The sequence below is a fragment of the Peromyscus maniculatus genome, chromosome 9 (genome assembly GCF_049852395.1).
Source record: "Peromyscus maniculatus bairdii isolate BWxNUB_F1_BW_parent chromosome 9, HU_Pman_BW_mat_3.1, whole genome shotgun sequence".
In the NCBI taxonomy this organism is placed as follows: Eukaryota; Metazoa; Chordata; class Mammalia; order Rodentia; family Cricetidae; genus Peromyscus; species Peromyscus maniculatus.
In genome coordinates this window covers 74476047-74497374 of record NC_134860.1, presented here as the reverse complement: position 1 = coordinate 74497374, position 21328 = coordinate 74476047, and the positions used below count along the sequence as shown (strand labels likewise).

Genomic DNA, 21328 nt, shown 5'->3' with positions numbered 1-21328 from the left:
CTAGCACATGGGAAGATGTGGGTGGATACGCCCACACTTCATCATTTTATGAAAGGCACTTGACCATCTGTGGATGCCGAGAGCAGTGAGTGCCTCGTGTCTTCCTGGAGGTCATTTTTGTGTTCTGGGGGGGAAACGATTCTAACTGGTAACTACAAACACTGTTAGCTCCAGCGATGCTGCTCTGTGGAGTAGCTGTGAACTAGTGCTCTAGTTCAACATTCAGCACAGGGCGGTATGGGCACGACTGTATTTTCATTAGTGCTCAGGGTTCCACATCTACTCCTTCACCGTCTTCCGCGGTTGGTGCACTTCCCAAACTGTTCCAATGAAGCGCTACTGCTTATTTCTAATTCTGTCACTAAACACAGGTTCATCTTCTTCTCAATGCCAGTGACGTAACAGTTTGGCTCCAAAAAGCCTGATTACCCTTAAATCTGCAAGGACACCCTGAAAAGTAACATTTTATATTACACAGGTCATTTAATACATAATTCAGTTATTTATGTCAGAATTAAGCAAGTAAACCAAAAACACCTTAAATGGACATTATGTTTTAATCTTATTTTCCAAGGTCTTATCTATGAACTTTCTTCTTTCACTAAATGATGCACCTTGTACAGTCTTTTGACTACTGACCTGATTTTTACAAACAAAATAATTTCTTTGTTCATCACTATAAACATTATCTGCTTAGGGCAATCTTAGCTAATGAAATTAAGTGTCTTGGATAAACACATCAGGGCAAAGTGATACAAGGATCCTGTGGACAAGCAAGGTCAGGTTTTAAAAGCCAGACACATCTATACTGTGCTGGGTCAATGTTACACACCCAGAAACAAAAGAAAAATGAAACCTTTCAGAAAAACATGTTCAGAAAATCTACTCAGTCTTTAAGACTCTCAAAGACATGCTTCATGAACAGGGTTATGGGGATGCTCAGTCTAGTAGAATGAGCCTCAGAACCGACAGGGAAACTCCTAGTCATCTTGAAGACTGTCAGGTATGAAAAGGATCACACTTGTTTTGTCATCCAAAAGTAGGCCCAGTAAGACCTGGTAACATGATACATCTGTCCCAGCTGCAGCTGGATCTTCCACACATTTATTATTTATGAATAGTGTGGAATGAGAAATGCTACACTGCTTCTATGTATCAATCAAGATACATGTAAAGGGGTGATAAATTGGTCAATTTTAAAAAAACACAGGAGCAAATTCTCAGTCAAGTTCTTTCCAGAACTATCCTAAACTCACCAGCTATCTCATGAAATGGTGACCGATTTATACCAGCAATTATTGTTTTACACTAAAAAGTAGATTAAATTAAAAGTTCTTTTAAGTAGAAGCAAAATGTCAACAAGCTGGAGTTCAGAAAGCAACTCAAATACAAATAAGATCATGTTGTTTTCTATAGTACCTCAGGAGTCATTGACACTGGCGACCTTGAGAAAAAGTTCTAACCGTTTTCCCACCTCATCCATAGTCGAGAATTAACTTCTCTCAGATGTACTAAGTACTGTACGAACATTCAAATTCTTGAACCTACTTAACTGTTCTTAAAGAAGGTAATAGTATAGCTTTCTTCTTTCAGTTACTTCTATATACTTGATAGTCTTTCTTAATCTTGGAAATAAAGGATTCCCAAGTTAGTTTAAGTGTGTATTTTTAAAACTTAATTTATCAAACTGAAATAAAGATTTAGTATTTTCCTGAACCCTAACCCTGAAGCAACAGAAACAGGAAGACACAGGCAAAGTGAAGCCAGGCAATAACCAAGGAACACCGAAACGCCCACACCAGGTGCGGTACCTTCCCAGTCCTCACAGGATGCCAAATACCACATTAAAAAAGGCCAGGCCCAGTGAAACACATCTGTAATGCACTCAGAAGGCTGAGGCAGGAGGATCACTAGTTGAGGACAGCCTGTGTCTCAAAACCCGGTACACTAGGTATGGATCATAATCACTGAGACAGGAAGGGAAGAAGTTACCTTATAATATTGGAGGATGCCTGAACATAAAAGAGGGCAGTGTCTGTGGGTCTACTTCTAAATAAACCTCAAACATGGAAAGCCGAAGCTGAGGCTGGTCTGTTTCCGCTCTATCTGGGAAAGTTGCTTTCCTACTACCTCTTTACCTGTCTGCAGAGCAGCCAGCCTGGTAGAGTTTACATTATCAGCAGCCACTGCACTGACCGACCACATTCTGAACGTTCCTCTACCTGCACCATGCCTTACCTCTTTCTTGTGCAGAGAATCCCTTTGATCAGAATTTCTGAAACTCCAATGCACACTTCAAAGTTCTGTAGAATTTTTACCATAACAACCTAATTTGCCTTGGATGTATAAACTAGTGGAAAAACTCCAGGACACCTGTGTGACCACTTTGAAACATGAATTTTTCACATTTAGAACCCAATTCATATGAAATCTTCTTCACAAGTTAACAAAAATAACTGAATGAAAACAGACCTTGCTTGGGATATCCAAGCATGGACACTCTGCTCACCAAAGCAGAGGAAAATGAGATGCGCAGGTCTGCACTGTTTAAAAGTCCGCACTTGGCAGTCACTGCCTCGTGACTTTCTGTAGGAAAGCAGCTCTCCAAAGAGCTGCCCCCTCCAAAGAATGAAAAAGAAAAACCAACTTTTATTTCATCAGAAAAGAAAAAAAAAAAAAAAAGGATGAAAACATGCTGGCACCATGGCTATGCTGGGCAGTGGTGAAGCCATGACCCACGCCTGACTCCTGAAGATAATGGTAAAGAACGTTCCCACTGTGCAGTGTTTTCTTTGAAGGCTAATGATAGTGTAGGAAGATCTCATGCAGAAGCAGCTTGTACAGCTCTTATTTCACCACTGGCTCCGCAATAGTTTTGAAATTTCCAATGCGTATAGAAAAGCGTGTGTAGAGGAAACACAGCCTTCCACTGACACAGGACTGTGACCCTTTCAACGATTTGACGCTAACATCAGGAACTTTGTACTTTAATAGAAACCTTAACTCATCTTTTCCAAACTTACCGGGTGAACAAAACCAAAAAATCGTGGCTTCACTTCCCCTGCCCCAATGTAGTAGCTATTTCAAATTAAAATTTCCATTTATAACACTCATTTTGTTCAGAGTATCATTTCCTCGGGAGGCCAGATCTAAGTGCCAGGTTGTCAAGCCTCGAGCTTTATTTCTTGCGTGGGACTGACTCCATCTTATGTGACTTTAAAGTCTGGAGTCTACTTTCTGAACTTCTTCTAACAGACCCTGCACAAGAAGGGGAGACTGCTCTGGCGGCCACCTTCAGGTGGGTGAATGGTTATGAAGACAGATCATCCACGCTGTCTGCATACGGTTACAGCAACAGACTCTAAAGTCAGGTTCAGTTATCTGTTCAAGCGGAACATGAAACAAAAACACCTTTCTTGGTAACAACTCATGACCTGGATAGTTCTCCAATCGGCCTTCATTTTCAAATGGGTTCTGCTTTGAGCAGAGGTACTATTTATGTATGCTATTTGGTAAGGGGTTAATATTTTGATCAATCTAACCTTAAAATTTGACCAAATTACTCCTATTGTTTACCATACGGACCTCTAGAATTTTAACGAGAGAAATTTTTTCTTTAAAAAAAAAAAAAAAAAGACAATATAATCAGAAATACTTAGCAAAAGACACATTAAATTACATTTAAAAACATGGTTGCAATTTTCACTTTCTATTCCTGAAACAAAAATCAGCCATTTATCAGTAAGTGCATTTTTCCATGGAGAAAATATTTATTAGTTTTCAGATAATCACACAATACAAATATTACACAATTAATCATTCTAGAAAAGGAATCACTTATATTAATATTTATAAAATAAACACGGAAATGATATAGAATTGCATATTGTGACACGAAATTGTTCGTTAAAACTCTGAAAGGAAATGCATCAAAATTAAAATTGGAAACAAATCAGTACACAGTAATATACAAAGTTTTACTCTGAAAGAGCTCCCAGTGCAGAAGGGAATGGAAACGCACTGACATTTCTTTTGCATACTTTAAGAACATAGCTGAGATTAATTAAAGCTTGAGATTCTGAGGTTAAATCACTTTCTGTCTTCAGTGCTGAGACAAAAGGCTAGTAACCTCAGGCCATAAAATGGTTTCTACAGTGGTTTAAAGAATGCAACTAAATTTCTAGGCAAACCTCACTTTCAGCTCCCTGAGTTCTTACTAAAATGTTAGGTAATTTGGTTTTTGTTTATATGTATTTATGAACTATCTTATTAAGTCAGGAATACAAAACTGTAATTCTATGGGAATTCAGAGTTCTGTGAGGAAATTTTCCATTCAAAATTATCTCTAACAAATTTGCTTTTAAGCATTATACTTTTGAAAAATGATTTATAAGAAAAAAATAGTTCTTATAGCCAAAATGGACTAAAAGCAGATTATATTTTAGCAGATGTAGCTTTTATACTTTGAGAGCCCAACATTTCAGTTGGCTCTTATATTATTAATTCTACAATTTCTCTTCTTAAAACTTATTCCAAATTAAAAGGAACTGGCAGCATCAGGTGACTGTTACAGTTTTCCTTAGTAGTTTTGACTGGTTTTCTAGAGAGTTACTAGATAACCAAAGAAACCAACATTTTGATAGCTGGTGATTTTGGATAACTACATTTCCTTCACATCTACAAGTTCACTGACTCTTTGCATTACCTCTGTTCCATACCAACTCCTCTGCATCACTCAAATGGAGATGCCTTCAGTACAGAGGAAACCCTAAGCGGCATGCACTACTTAGAAAAACAGGCCCGACTCCACTGGTCTCTGAGACAAACTACACTAAGAATAAGGCTCAGGACCAGCATGAGATGAGCTAAGAGCACATCCTAACACGAACAGACTCTTGAAGAGTCGGGCTCACCCTTTATTTGACAGTGCCCTTTAGCCCTGGGTAACAAAAGAGGAGGAGGTAGAGGGGGTTCATCAAGCTTTTTCTATTTTTTATGCTACTTTTTAAAGTGACGGTTGTCTACTTGATTAAAATGGTTTTCAGTCCCACAAATCTTTTAAGTGAAACAGATACAGAGAGCTGCTTTGAAAGACAAGACTCTCAAGCTTCCTCTATTTCAGTCTTCAGAATAATAAATATTTTCAGGCCATATAAAACTCCAATATGAAAAGATTATTTCATTATTTGAGCCTTTCCATTTTCAGACCAAAAATAAACCAGAGTAAATCTTTAAAAGCTTGTAAGTAACAAGATCAGGTGCTGGCTCATCCTTGTGTCTTCTAGACATACTGCATGGATCCATTCACCACTGCCTTCCAAACTGCAGGTGCTGGCATGTGTGACAGAAATCATCCATGAGGGCTCTGCTAGAAGAGTTCCTTTTGCTGAAGAGGTATGATGTTTTACCAGTTGAAAGAAATCTGGGCAATTAGAGAACAAATAAACCGGTCTCCCATTATCAAGATACCTGGAGTCACAGAAGGAAGCCACCAAGGAAACAATGAAAACTTGCCAAAGCACCAACTTCACATTCTACCCACTGTAGATGGTAAGAACTGCCTGGACTCACACCCTACCCTTGGCATCAAAGAAACTAAGAAAGAACCATCTTAATGCCCTAGGAGAAATCTAGTCATTCCTGGGGACTAGAAAACTACTTTTGAGTGTATTAAATGTAACTTTCAGGGGCACTACATCCTGAAACTTAGACTCCTTGTATTTAAGAATGAAGCCTACATTTAACAGTAAAGCGCAACAGTACTATCATCATTCCATCTCCTAAGAGACTGAGTGTGAAGGCCTAACATTTACGGGAGAAAAAGACCCGGAAGTCCTCACTAACAGGGCAGGGTGGCACCTGGACATTCAACTGTATAAATTAAGAGATCTCAGATGTCCAGCTCACCCGAAGATGAAGCACAGGAATTTCAATTTCTGGACTCTAAAAGAACTCTATCCAGTCCACCGTTACAATAAAGGCCAAAGCGGGAGTCCTGCCTTTCTTAACTTCCTGTGAACTACAGACATGGACTAAACCATGCTTATGGCCCAGACTAACCACACCTTTAATTATCTGGAGAGAAATGAAATAACTCTTAGTTTGTTTTTGAATGGGCACTAGACAGTACTCTGAGAAACACCGGGGTCACAGTCCCGCCTGGTTCTTGTCAGAAGCCAAGGAGATTAGCAACAGAATAAGTGGACAATGGCAGGACACTCCACTCTAAGCAAACCCAAGTAAACAATGGAAAGCACCCACTTGTTTCTCATCCTTTCCCACTCTCTCCAGAGGCTGGACATTCTGTCTCCAAGGGTTCAGTGGAGAAAGTGGCCCCTGACGTCAAAAGCCTCCGTGGTCTTGGCTGTATCTGTGGCTCTAGGATTCACTCCTTGCACCTCTGGTAGGAGAGAAGCACTGAAATAGAGCTGGATATAGATTTAAGAAAAAATTCTTATTAAAAAATTACATACTCTGGTCATGTGAGTTTGTAATGGCTTATCCTCAGGACAAAAAGGAGCTACGTTGGGATAAACATTCTTGGGACAAACATTCTTGAGTACCATCTTAATTTGCATTTTAGAAGTCTGTTACCATAAATGATTAATTCCTTAGTAGATATCAAGAAGGGACCTGTACTGGTCTAAGCCATAACATACTCTGTGACAAACCACTCAACTGCAAATAAAGATCGAAGCAAAAAAATCATATCTGTGATAGGAAACAAGATCATAGTTGTCTTAAAGGGACAGGGAGAAGGTATTCAACCTCAGATACATCAAAAGAGCCAGTTCATTCTTCCATCAAAGAGAAGAAGATGGATTGGAAAGTAGAAACAGAATTTCACAGTAATAGAATACTACACTTCAGGAATAGCTACAAAGCTCCAGTAACAGTTTAAATTCCAGTAATTTAGAGAGAATTGATCCACACTATGGCCAAAAAAGGTTAAATTTGAGTTTTAACAAAGCTCTGACTAAAGTCAATGAAAAACGTGGCTTCTTCAAGCATCCGTCTTTGAAACTGGAGGGCAGTATAGTGTTCATAGGTAATAGATATTTAAATTTTTTAAATGCATGATCATTTTGTTTGGAGCCAAGAGGGACCAGGGATAATCATTAGTGGCCACAATGCAGAAATTAAGGCATCAAAGTACACCAAACAACGGGTGGCGCTAGAGACCCTGGCCAATAGCTTTCCTGTAGGACTGAAGTTCAAAGCTTACAACATCTGATCAAGGAAAAGCTGAAAGGAGAAGCAGAGAGGCAGGTGTGTACTTAAAGTCACAGGGATTAACAGTACTGCCTCGGGGGAAATGATCAATTCTCTTTGTGGTACGGAGTTCCTGTTAAATCTGAAGATCTTCCGCTAACTATAAAGGTGCTGTGGGTCCCTGCTCCCTGATCAGTCAGCCATGGGGTCCTATTTCTGGGACATGCTATAGTTTGGGTAAATGAAGGTGGGAACTCCACCAGGTTATTCCCCTCTCACACCAACTGGTCATCACAAGGGTTCCTTACCTGTGAGTGGAGCGAGGGCTGCGCTCTCCTGCTCTCTAGCAAACCAACAAGGGTTAGGGTCTCGGCATTAAGGAAGCAGTAACCAACAGCTAGGGTCTACTGCCTTCGCTTTCTCTCCTGGCTCTGGCAGCCAGTTGGGAAACATACCAAAGCTGAAAAGGAATGGTTACTCCATTATCTGACAACATTTAGAATGAATTTTAAATGCCTCAAGATGAAGAGAAAGAAAGCTGAACCCTTCTACCTAGGAGCATATCCAACTCTCTGCACAAATGATAAAACAAAAACAATCTGGCCCTAGAAAAGGAATCCTGTGATGAATTTAACCATCCAACCTATAATTTCCAAAAGTTAAAAGAAATGAAAAAAAATTGAAAGTGACAGAGGAGGAGGTGGAATTGCCATCTAGGAAAGACGCATGGGATAAATAACCACAGAGAACTTCATGAGCGACACTGGGTCCTGACTTGCGTTCCCAATAGACTGGAGTAGACCAGTGTGTTCTAACAGTGCTGTCCAGTGTGACCACAGTGTGGAGGTACAGCGGGTATGACAGGAAAGAAAGAAGTGCAGGTCAGAACCAAGACCTGAATGTGGAGTAGTACCTCAAGGAACGCACTCTGGGCGGGCTGGCTGGCTCTTAGAAGAAGTGCCCCTCCCACAGCTGGTATCCCTCCTCGTAACTACCATGAGAGCAGCGTCTCAGAGAGCAGCGTCTCAGAGAGCAGCCTCCTCCTCCTCCTTCTACCCCTGCAATGCAAGTCAACGCCACGGAGACGCTGCAAAAATCACCCACCAAGAACCCTCTAATGGTTTCTAACCAATTTCATTAGCAAACCCTTCCTTTGGTGACAATGTTTCAATATAAATCACTGATCATATAAGAAGCCTACATGAGCAAAATCTAAGTAAAATTTAACTCTAATAATCCAGGCAGTTTTAAAGTCTATTTGGAAATCATAAACAAAGGCTGAAATTTTCCCGAGCCCCTCCCCCACCCAATTGTCAAGTGATAACCGATGGTAACACACAGCTGGGAGAAACTGGAACAGGGTGAAGGGCCATTTTGAACAAACACACCTGACTATCTTTTTCAGTTTAGAATCAACTTGCTCATCTTTGTAACTTCAACAGGAACTTTACGCTAACCACCTCCAAACCTTTTATTTATTTTTCGCACCTTCCAGAATACATGTAAAAAGCACGGCCACCTTAGCTTCAAAACAGCAGAAACCGCAGAAAGAAAAGCCCAAAACCTTTACGTTAGGTTACAAAGCAAAGGCCAGTATGACTTGGCTCAAGAAATCAGAAACCATCTATAAACTGTTCAGAAGACTTCTTCATTCTGCCTGTAGTACTGCAGCATGCTCTTAGTCAGCAACGAGGAAACACAGATTTTGCTAAATAAAAATTACTTTGAAATCATTCAAGGGACCTGGTGTTCTTTGTGCTACAAGTTAGAAGTTTGGATTTAATGATTTGATACAGAAAATGTACAATTTCAAAATGAGGTCATGAGTTAAAAGCATCAATGATGCAGCTCCTCAGAACACTCTGTCACACTCTGTCACATTCTGCTGGTCCCAACAACATTCCTCTCTGACAGCGTTTTCTAACTGCCCAAGTGCTGGGACCCTTTAATACAGCCCCTAATGGTGTGGTGACCCCCAGCAGTAAGATTTTTCATTGCTACTTCATCACTGTAATTTTGCTACTGTAATGAATCATAATGTAAAATACCTGATATGAAGGATATCTGGTATGTGGCCCCAGTGAGAGGGTTGTTCAACCCCAAAGTTGAGAACCACAGCCCTATATGATGTTTCAAAGGGAAAAAAAGAAGTGTTCTGCAAGAATAAAATGTATCCACTAGAGACTAAATTTCCAACCAAAGGTAACAAGACGTGTAGTGCTATGATGTGATGTTACTGAAAATAGGAGTGAGAGACCTCTCTACTAAGTTAAAAGTCATCAGTGTTCTCTGTAACTGTCTACATCTCTAAAGACTCTTACAAAAAACAGTTACGGTCAAATCAAGAAGAAATGCTAAGTATCATTTATGTATACTTAGCATTATATGCATTCAAACATACCACTAAGAGAAATTCCGTTGAAATGTCTATCAAATGAGGTTATTTGTGAAATTTGCCCTCATTACTAAATTATTAAAGAACGAGGCTATATGGCTTATTAGTTAAGCATTTCTATATCTAGTTATTTTTAAAACAGTGAACTAGAGTAACATTATTTTTGTTGTTGTTTTTGAGCTAGGGCCTCACATAGGCCAGGATGGCCTTGATCTTCCTCTGTCTCCCTAGTGCTAGGACCACACACACTCCTCACCAGCACAGGATCGCTGACCTAAATTTAAACCTGCTGCTCACAAACAGGTATTATAAATGAATTAGTTGGTAACTTGCCTTACCCACTTTCTATCACTGATTCTTACTGGTTCAAAAGAACTTCTCTTAGAAAATGAACTTCCCACAGATCCCTCTGTCCATCTGGCAAACAGTTCTGGTTAGCCATCGGAAGAAAAGAGTATTTTTTTGTGACAGAGCATTATCTTTGTCTCTCCAGCCCCCGAATAGTGTAAGGCACTCTGAATAGGTAATTCAGGGGATGTGTTCCAAATGAAGCACGCTGATCAAGAAACAGTAACAAAGTAGACTCTGGGTCTCCTGGTTAACATACAGGCAGACAACACAGAATCCAACTTCATTCTGAAGGAGACGACTTTATCCAAAGGGTTAGAGTTGAGACAGGAAGAGACCAGACTGGCTACCTACCAAGCGCCACGCCAGTCACGGCTCAACAGTCAGACCCTCAACTCAAAACAAACCACCACCAAACAACAAAACACCTAACAAAATCCCATTATAAACAGACTTTCTCATACCTTTGAAAAAGTTACCATTCAAAATGTTACTGGGACTGAAGTCACCCCACCAGATGTAAATACCAAGTTTTGCTAAAAGGAAAGAGATAACTAATCAAGTGTCTTCACGTCCACTAAGGCATGGGATAAAGTAAAACAGGTGAAAGAAACAATCCAGAACACAAGATATAATAAAGCAGCCAACTTACTACAGAATAAGAGGCAAAAAGTAATCACAAAATATATGTTAAGTTCTATCAACCAAGAGTAAAAGGCAATGTCCAAGGAAAGACAAAACACCAAAGTCCTTCAATTTGTCTGACTCTTAAACGAAAAAGAATGACTTCCAGGCAGTGGTAGAGCACGCCTTTGATCCCAGCACTTGGGGGAAAGAGGCAGGAGGATCCCTGTGAGTTCAAGGCCAGCCTGGTCTACAAAGTGAATTCCAGGCCAGCCAAGGCTATAACAAAGAGAAACATGGTCTCAAAAAACAAACAAAAAAAATAAATAAATAAAATAAAAAATAAAAACTGACTATTTGACCCACCCAAGTTAATGAAAGTCATTTCAGGTCTCCAGTCACTCAACTGCAATTTTTGTAATTAGCCTACCTCTTCCCTCTCCAATAGTTCCTATGCCTGCTTGTTTTCTTAGTATAAATTACTGACTTCGTTCTTAGGATGTCAGGAGACTTGAAAATATGTTACTTTAAGATAAAGCACCTCTTCTACTATATTTTTTATCCTAGGAGCCCGAGCTGTATACTATATGAAAACACTCAGAAAAAGTGAAAAAAGACAACAGGTAATAGTCTTGTTTCATTAATTACATTTACATCAATTCCTTTAGTAGCTTTATCCATTTATGGCAAAAACTGCCATTAGTCAACAACAACAAAAGATGAAGAAGAAAACTTAATACGCCATGATGCAGCAAGGATGCCAAAGGCACTAAAAGGAAAACACACAAGTACAAGACACAGAACACTTACTGCTGCCTCGGGTCTTCACCTCGACCATACAGAGAAAAACAAAAACCTCCTTGATCGCCCATCAAGCCAACTCCCGCAGGGAAGCGAATGGAGGGCAAGCATGCACCGCCCGATCCTGGCACCGGAGAGGGCACACCAGCACTCCTGTCCCCGCCTGCTCCTGGGCAAACACCAGGTGAACAGAGTGGCAGTTATCGAATGAGCCGCTTCACACCACGGCCACTGAGAGCCAACACGGACGATGCCCATCACGGAGACGTGACCACCAAGTACAGCGTGCGCCTCTAGACTGAATCCTACAGAGATCACAGTAAACACTGGGTCCAAGTTCAAGGCTGGCTCAGAGATGGCTTCTGATTTCCTAATGTCTCGATTTGTGTAAGGCTGTGGAAGATGGAAATACCCGGGAAAGCTGGATGGGAGTTTCTGAAAAGGCTGTGTACTTCTCACTCCTCTTGTTTCAAAACAAAAGGCTAAAATTAAAAAAGAACAAAAACAAAGAATAAAACACAAAAGTTCCTGAATCAGTGTCTGTACCCATGCAATTCTCACTGAAAATATCATTTTTTTCAGACAGACTATTTAGTCTATTACTTCTTCAAAAATTAAGCCGAATGGAAATAACAATAGTCTGTCATTGTGAATAGTTAAAGTCCACAATAGCAAACTCCAGGGAAACGAAGGAAGGTCATGTTTGCCTACAACTCATCAAGACGGACTCCTATACAACATTCAGACTGCCACGCCCCCACTAACTAAAAACCGCCCAGCCTGATTTTCTGTATTTAAAATCCCAGTGGCTTACTAACTATTGCAAGCTTTCAGTTGTTTCTACTTTTCAAACGTTTTGCAAAAATTTTGATGCTAACAATTAGTTTCTAAAAAGGAAAATGCTGCCAAAAAAAAAAATACAGTAAAAAGAACATTACTATCACCATCAAACCAGCATAGGATTGAGGCCAGAGGTGTTGGAGTACATCTTCAATACCAGCACTGAGAAGGCCAAGGCCAACCTCGGGCAGTTCTAGGCCAACCAGGGCTACATGGTAAAAAGCTGTGTTTTAAAAATAAATAAACAAATAAACAAACAAACAAACAAGTAAATAAGAAGGCAGTCCAGGTGTGGTAGTACACACCTTAATCCCCGCACTCGGGAGGCAGAGGCCAGTGGATCTCTGAGTTTGAGGCTAGCCTGGGCTACCGAGTGAGTTCCAGGGCAGCCAGGGAAGATTAGGTGTTCAAGATCAGTCCCGGCTACATGACACCCTGTCCGCAAAAATCAAAGCAAAATCACGACAGACAGACAGACCGACTTTAGTTCTTCCTGTGTGTCAGTTACCAGGAAAAGTTCAAGCCACTCAGATACTGGTTTCAATCCTTCCAAGAGCCCATGCTACAAGAACTCATTTGCTTTGTATTTATCAAGCCAGAGATCTAAACTTCCACTAGGAAATCAAGTGTGGTGCTGGAAGGACAGCTCAGCAGTTAGGAGCGCTGTCTGCTCCGAGGGAGGACCGGGTTCAGGTCCCAGCCCCACATGGTGACTCCCAACCATGTGTAACTCTAGTCCCAAAGGATCCGATGCTCTCCCCCAGCATCCCCTAGCACCAGGCACACACACTGTGCACAGACTCAGGGAAACACCCATAAACATAAAGTAAGTATCTGTTTTCATGGAGGGAGGGAGGGAGGATGGGACTGGAGCGATGGCTCTATGCTTAAGAGCACATCGTTTTCTTTGCAGAGGACCTGAGTCAGCTCCCAGCACCGCCATCCATCAGGAGTTTACAATGCCCTGCAACTCCAGCCCCAGGGAACTGAAACTCTCCTCTGACCTTAGGTACCTGCACTCAGATGTACACACACATACAATTTTTAAAAATAGTTAAGTGTTTTTAAGCATGAAATGAAGTTGATCTGGCATCCTCTGCACAGTCTGGGAAGTCACAGACTGCATGTTATCAGAAGTAATACCAAACTGTGGTATTTCTAAGAAGAAAAAGAAATCCATTCTGTCCTCAAATTTTGAGTTCGGCTAGTCCTTTAAGGCCTGAGCTCACAGTTTTATGGCAGCCCAGAAGAGTCAAAACTCCCTCCATATCTAGTAGCATTATCTTCACAAACATCTTCCATGACAAATTCTTCACCTCTTTAAAATCTCCCAGGCCACAGAGGACTGCAACTTTTACCTCAAGATTTGGCATTCTTAAATCATACATGGCGCCTCAAGTCTGACACAAACCCCACTCCCCTGCTCATAAGGCTCATCAGGAGGGTCACTGGTGAAGGCCAACCTGGACTACACAGCAAGTACTAGCCACAGTTTGAGCTATACAAACAAGTAGAATGGCCGGGCTACAGACCAAAAGCCTATTCCAAAACAAAATAAAACAACAAAAACAGGAAAACTAAGACTATGACACCCTTTCTTGTACTCCATTTCTCAATGAACACCTAAGGAACTGATGGATTCAATACCTTCTTGGCTTAGTTAACACCACCGCCCTATAGCACCATGAGCCAGGAAGATGAAGTTAATAAAATGCCTTGTATCTCTGGAAACTGAAATGTTTGTATTAGCTAGCTCCTTGTAACCTAATTTGGATTTTCCTTAAGAATACACTACCACGTACAGATGGCATCCCTAACTGCGAACTGTTTACAAAGGCAGGGACAGGGACAGGTAAGTGACCCGGGGGTCTGTCAACACAGCACCTTTCCCAAGCATGTTCCCAAGCACCTGGCAAAACCGCCTTTGGTCCCCAGTCATACGACACAGCAATCACACTTATTTCTAATATGAATGTATACTTGCAAAAAGCAGATTAGAAAACAAGCCAACTAGTATGGTGGGATAATAAACATAGACAGAAATGGGCTCAAGGAGACATAAAAGGCTTCTGGCAAAACTCCTGAGCTCTAGAACTTTCCTTTTCCCATGTGACAAACTAGTATTACAAAAACACTCATTTTGGAAGTTTACAGAGAACTTCAAAATCCAGTTCAATGAATCTGTGAACCTTCAAACGCCTGACACTGACTCATTATCTTATTAAACCAAACTGATTAATCCCATTCATTCTATAAGATGGTTTACCGTCCCATATGGGGCTGAGAACGGAACAGATGGTCTTCAGGGCACTGTGCCCATCTAAAACAATCTTTACAAAGTTTCAGATCGCTTCATCTGAAAAATGACTCGAGTTTGGAGTACTAAACTGCCACATGACACTGGACTTCTCTGGGTCCCCTTCACTCTCATTAGGAAAAATGGAAGGCATGTTTTGTAACAACTTTGGCATTTATAAACTTTTCCCAAGCTCTTACCAGATAATGATATAGGATAGTCCTCTAAGAATAGAATTCAGAGAAAGAATAAACACTGATGTCTCCCTCCATTGAATGGAGTGAGTTTGTTTTCTTTTGTTTTTAACAGAATGGAGGCATTCAATATATAATGTAGAAATTATAAGTTCTTTCATATAACCCCTGATGATGCAGACTATACCAAATATCACAAAGACCCAGAATCACCTTCTCAACCCTTGTTGAGAAGGCTATGGTGTGAACCCTTAGCCTGGTAGGCAAGCTTTCTTCTTTAATTTACCTTCTTATTTGGCATAATATGAGCGCCCACCACACACACAGCTACAAAGAACTGAGCTGGATGCAGTCCACATCTGTCTCCTTTAATTTTCCCAAGCAGAACCAGGGTGTGGTCTAGTCCCCACCGAACAGGTAAGGACACTGGACTTAGAAAGCTTGACTTTAAAAAGCCATGCAGTTAAGAGGTAGAAGAATCAAGGTTAGAAACTAGGCCTGATGTCAGAACTGATGGTCAGTAATCCACCTTGTTACACGCTGAAAGCAACCGCTGAAAGCAACAGCTTTGTTCTATCAACTAACTTGAATGCAGAAGTTGTCATGCACACTGTATACGGAACTGAGCACATACTTAATCTGGAAGCCATCAAGATCTAAGATGCTCAAAGTGCATGGAGATCTTAATGAGCTTCCCCCCTCCATCCGCAGCACTTCTGCTAAACTCTAGGTATGTATCAAGCATTTGACATTTCTGAAACAAATACATTTCCATGGAGAGTACTGTAAAGAGCTTTCTAGACTGACAATTCCTTAAACTAGCTAGCAACATTTTTACTTCCCATGGGTGGATCTCCCTATGTGGGCAATGAGGGGCAAGTACCCCTGGGTAGTGACTGTACCAAGCTGTTCCACAGGGACCAACTATCACACCTGCTTCTCTCTTCCACCTTCTACAATAGTTGATCCCCTTCCTGGTTCTGTTTGTTCATCCCCTAGTCATGTGCTGAACCTCTAACTGAGACTGGAAATACTAATGGTATTTAAGTTCCATACTCAAAAGCTCAAATGTAGCACAACTTGGCTGTTAGACCAGACTCTACCTCTTAAAAGCTTTTGTTTTTACATATTGGATCTATTTATAATAAGCCATTGTAAAATCTCATGGGTTTAGACCCCAAGCACAACTAGGAAAAGAGTCCAAAATGGGCCTTAACTTCCACAAAATTAACTCCAACTTTCCCGTGCAACTGCTGGCCTGGCCTGGTGGAGACAGCAAGTCTGGAAACTGTCCACACGCAGAAGTAAACGGAGCAGCTGCTGCGCCTGCTGCTCCCTCCCACTAGTGACAGTGGGGACTGGGGACACAGGTAAGGCACAACCACCACCCGATGATGACGTACGCCAGCACTTCTCAGGGCTTCCTATCACACCCCAACACTCCAGGTGTCACCTTCAACAGCTCCCATGTTCATTCATGGAAACGAACACTGTAACTTCCAAAACAACTTTTAAGTAACAGATACCCAATGCAACCTCTCCAACAAAAAAAAAATTAAATTCACCTTCCAGCATAAAGGAGCAAAATGACAAATTCGATTTTTCAACTGCATATTAATCACTCATACATAGCAATTCTATGTTTCTGTAACAAACATGATATACAAATATAAGCTACAACAACTCAAAATTAAAGACCTGAGTCATAAGCAGCTATTATGATTCAATTAATTAGAATGAAGTTTCTGCTTTTAAAATATTTTAATGTAACTTATTCTGAGCTTAAAGAAAATACCACAAGCTTATCACTGAGACCAACAGATGGCCACCAACCTCATTTAATGATCGTTTATGGCATAAAACTGTCTCTCACTGGGTGTGGTGGCACCCACCTTTGATCCTGGCACTTGTGAGGAAGAGGCAGACAGATCTCTGTGACTTTAAGGCCAGCCTGGTCTACACAGTGAGTTCCAGGACTACATAATAAGATTTTTGTCTTCAAGAAAGAAAAAATGGAGTGTCTCCACAGCTATCCTTCTGAACTGTGTGATTAGACCCACATAATTCAACTTTAATACTGAGCAATAAACTTGGAAATGTTAACCACAGCAAAGGGGATGTTATCACTGTCTTCCTCTCAGGCATCCACAGCCCTTATGAATTTATCATCAATGAATAAATCTGTCAAGAGAAGCTAAAGGACTGGAGTGTGGGGGCTGTGTTTTTATCATGGTAGAGCATGAGGTGGAAGCAAACAAAAGAACTTCCTACTGTAACACCTCCTGGCTCTCAATCCACCCTTTCGTCTGGATCTTCAGAACTGGCAAAATCGCTAGTAATAAAATATTACAAATATCACAGCTTCTAAATATGTGCACCCCCTACTTCAGAGTGTAACTGATGAAGTGTGTGGTGGATCTCCATAAAGGAAGAGAACAGTAGACAACAGGAAGGAGACAGAGCTGATCAAAATGCTGTCTGACCATCAGCCAAGAGTCTACAGTTAACCAATGGGAAGAGACGCCCCATGCTGGACTCTAAGAAATGTGGTGGAATGTGACAGGAAGGCCTATCAAAAGTGATAGAGGGAAGCTTCAGGTCACTGGTGGCTCATCGTACCTGGGCTGTGCAATCACCACACACAAAAGCAAGGAGTGTGCCAACTCATATACTTCTCTATCTTTGTGCCCAAAGGAGAAATACGAAATGTTCACTTAGCAGCATATTTTAAAAACTGTATTTATTAAGTAACCATCATATACCATCACTTTAAAATGAATTTTAAAATAGGACTATACCCAACAAAAAGAAACTATGTGTAACTGTCAAAAATACAACAAAATTATCCAGAAAGCACAAGGAAGAAAACGACACTAACACAAAACTCACAAAACTTCCTTATAAAACAAAGTTAAATTAACTGGAGTCTTCATTTCTTTAAAAGTGTGAGACAGTATCTGAAAGACTTTCACTAGCTACCCTTTTCAACACAGCAAATCACAGAAGGGGAAAAAAACAACCCTAAGTGGTCCTCTATTATATCAAAGTATCTTTATTAGTCAATAATTCTACTGTGATAACAGAAGACAGACTAAGGCCCAGCGACTCCCAGTATCCTTAAACTTGAGCAAGAAGAACATTCTAGTTCTTTCTGAACACATGCTGCAGAAGTATGATAGTTCAACTTGAGGTTTAGAATGACCGTGGAATGAAATCTTAAGGCATGAAGGAGTTTCTAGAAAAGACTGAGGTGGGAGGGTCCACTCTAAATGTGGGAGGCAACAATCAGTATGTTGGGGTCTTGGTGACTAGATGGGGAAGGAGCTGAGCAGCATCATTCATACCCACCACACCCCTCAACCCTCTCTTGTTATTTCAATGCAGCCTTGAGAAAGTTTAGTCAAAGTCCAAACTCTGAAACCAGAATTCCTATTTAAATCCCAAATCGAACCCAACAGGCAGGTGACTTTGAATACAATGCTTCATCTCTCCAGCCTCAGTTTTTTCCCTTGTAAAATGGGGATAATAATGGTATTTAAACCGGAAGTATGTTCTGAGAATTACGTGAGCACCTCTATGCTCAGAACAACTTGGAAGAGCAGAGCTGATTCTCACCGAGTCTACTCAAACACTGCCACTGATATTCCTGGAGTCTGACCAAGCCAGTGGCACCCACCACACAGTAGGAACATGATGTTTCATTTTAGACTGCATAAGTGAACCTGTCTGCTAATTCTCCATGAAGCCTGAACAGAGAAAAACTACCAACTATAAGACAGGACCAGGCCTCAAGACAGCGTAATCTAATCTAAAGTGCTTAGTTAAAAATAAATTAAAAATCATATGAAAGTAACCTTATATACTATCACTACTAAGATATGCCATGACCTCGTGATAATTTTAACGGCAAATATCATTTCAACTGTATGTGTACACTTTCAAAGCACTCCTAACTACGTAATACACTATTTGTTAGAATGTATCTACACACTAAGAAAGCCTAATGGAGGAAAAAAAAAAGGTAATAATTAAATAACCTGAATGAGCTATGACAGAATTAAGTCTTATCAACAATGAACAATTTGATTTGTAAGTCATTCATCAAAGAATACTCAGGCATGTACACAGGATATCAAGTTTCCCAATCTGAGCAGTCAGATGTTATTGCAAAAATAATCTGAGGGCCCTGGATAAAAGTAAGTCATTATTTCATCTGTCTTACCCACATAAAGCTCTGAGGTACTCTGCTCTGTGGCTCCATAGGTGAACAAGCCATGCCATGCACCATGACCTACCATGAATCTTTTATGAAACCAAGTCACAGTAAGTCTCCCCAGTCAACACAAAATGGTCTTATGGCAGCAACCAGGTTGGCCACTGATGGGTTCACAGAGATGATGGAAAATTCTTTCACTAGACTTGAGGCTAGCCTCTGGTGACCACTACATTACATCATTTTTCCTTCTGGTGGTGGTGGTGGTGGTGGTATTATTGCTGGTTTCCTATTTTGGATAACAGGCAGCTGATAATGACCACAAGTAAAACAGATCACAGAAATTTTAAACAAATGGTCACTAAACTGGTTAGCAGAAAAAAACCTCAACAGAAGCCAATGGCATTCTCCAGGCTCAAAGCCTGTTTTGAACAGCTGAGACTGCATCAAAGGATTTCCAAGATAATACCTGGGTATTTTAGAACCATTTTATGGAAAACAGCTATTCTAGTGAAAAGCAGGAAAAATACTGATCATTCCAATTAGTGGAGACTTCATTTCATTCAAGTTAGGGAATCCTTAATGGCATAGCTTGAGTGAGTGGAAAATAAAACACAATGCCTGTTTGAAAACAAACCGCCAACTCACAAGCAGCAAAAAGGAAACCAAGTCTCAATCATATCCCTTTAGGGAGAAACTGATGTCACATGATAACCTGTAAAGAACTTAAATTTTATTCTCTGAAAGGATACATTCCACTTGCCTGTTCTTATGCTACAATTAATAGATTTTCTTCACTGAACAGATTTTTACCATTTCTGTAGACACTGAAATAGGATTGGATACTAGTAAATCCCAAACATCCCTATTTGTGGAGGTTAAAATGATCACATAATCACAAAAACTAATAAACTGTAACAAGCATCATAAACAAAACAACAAGGTGCTTTCAATCAGTTTTAAACAAACCACCTACATTTAAACTGGCATGCCAGAGGCCTCTCAAAAAGTTAGCAGTTTAGCCAGGTGTAGTGAGTGGTACATACCTGTAATCCCAGGACTCCAGAGGCTAAAGCAGGAGGACCACAAATTCGAGGCCAGCTTGGGCTTTGCAGCTAGTTCAAGGCTGGCATAGGCTACAGGGCAAGACCCTGCCTCAAAACAAGAAGAAAAATATATATACATATATGTATATGTATACATATATGAATATATATATGTGTGTGTGTGTATATGACAATTAAAGTTTAAGGAAGGGTTAGGGAGGTGACCCTGGGCATGTTTATGTTTAAGACCAGCATGTGCAAATGCCCACAGGATGAAGAATGGGCAATAGGTGAGAAAGTGTCTGAAGGCTCATCACTCGTCATCAGGACTTCGGAAAGCAGGGGAGTGGGTGGAAGCCTGGGGGTAGGGCTCCGTGTAGAGCCCTTGCCTGGCATGCTAAGGCTCTAGGCTCTATGCCCAGCACTGAAAGAAGAGAGAGTTTACTTTTCCTTTATCTGCTTGTCTGCCAAGAACAGCGAGCCCTTGCCACATGCTCCCACCACCAAGTGCAAGGGGCCAAGGGACCAAGGACAGAGCCTTCCGAAACCAGGAGCCCAAAGAAGCCTTTCTAGGGGACTGGGAGCCAAGAGGAGGACAAAGGGAAGGCTTGTTTGTATCCAAGGGATCTGGGCAAGTGAGCTACAGCAAAGATTGCCGCATTAAGAATATCATTCCGAGTGCAACATGGTTCCAGAGAAAGGCAGGACAGGGCGTGTGTGGAGGAGTCAGTGAGAAAGCCACCACACGCAGCACTTCTGAAGTGAGGGCTGCTTTATCTTAGACAGCAATGGGGTCAGCAGAGCAAGGATGGGAGATGAAGAGGAACTTTACATCCAGGATGTCAAATGCTGTGAGAAACAAGACACGGCTCTTGGTGTCTAAAGAAGTGATTCATCAAAAGAGGACGACCCCAGAGGGCAATCTGAGGAGGACGGAGAAGCTGAGCAGGCACAGCGGCTCATGCCTAGGAACGCAGCGCTTGGGAGGCTGAGGCAGGAAAACAGTCTCTCTTCGAGCTGGAGGCCAGCCAGTACTCCAGAGCAAGAACTCGCCCCCCAAAATAAGGCTGAGAAGCCTGTGAGAATTAGAAATTCTAGGAAAGCTGACAGTCCGGCAGAGAATGATCTCAAAGAGACCAACACAGAACGACAAGAAAAGTAGGGAACAAATCAAACAGAAGAACCAAAACAGAAGGGCGTCGGAGGTAGCCGGAGCACTTCAGGAGGGAGCGAAGGCAGCCAGTGGAAGGCGGCAAAGACAGCTTTCTGGTCAGGCTGCCCGGAAAGGAGGAAAGGGTGGCAAGGGAAGACATTTCTGTATGTGAGATCAGAAACTCTCCTTTCACAAACTGGGTGAAG

At 41.1% G+C, this 21328-nt stretch overlaps 1 protein-coding gene across 9 annotated transcripts in view; it reads right to left on the bottom strand.

Annotated features, from left to right (window-relative positions):
• Tsc22d1 (TSC22 domain family member 1) overlaps positions 1-21328 on the bottom strand; it is a 107375-nt gene that overhangs the window by 76059 nt on the left and 9988 nt on the right. The window contains exons 2-4 of one of the 9 annotated variants that reach the window (XR_013042543.1): positions 7521-7672; positions 6262-6428; positions 3747-5422 (exon numbers count right to left, since the gene is read on the bottom strand). The exons of 2 other annotated variants lie outside the window; for them this stretch is intronic. Coding sequence is in view for 2 of the 7 variants with exons in the window: in XM_076545402.1 (XP_076401517.1) it covers positions 7588-7672 (85 nt within the window). In the remaining 5 variants the exon portion in view is untranslated. Of the gene's footprint in view, positions 1-3746; positions 7673-21328 lie in introns of those variants that run through there. 6 more of the 9 variants (XR_013042542.1, XR_006076017.2, XR_006076020.2 and 3 more) reach the window with 6 other exon arrangements.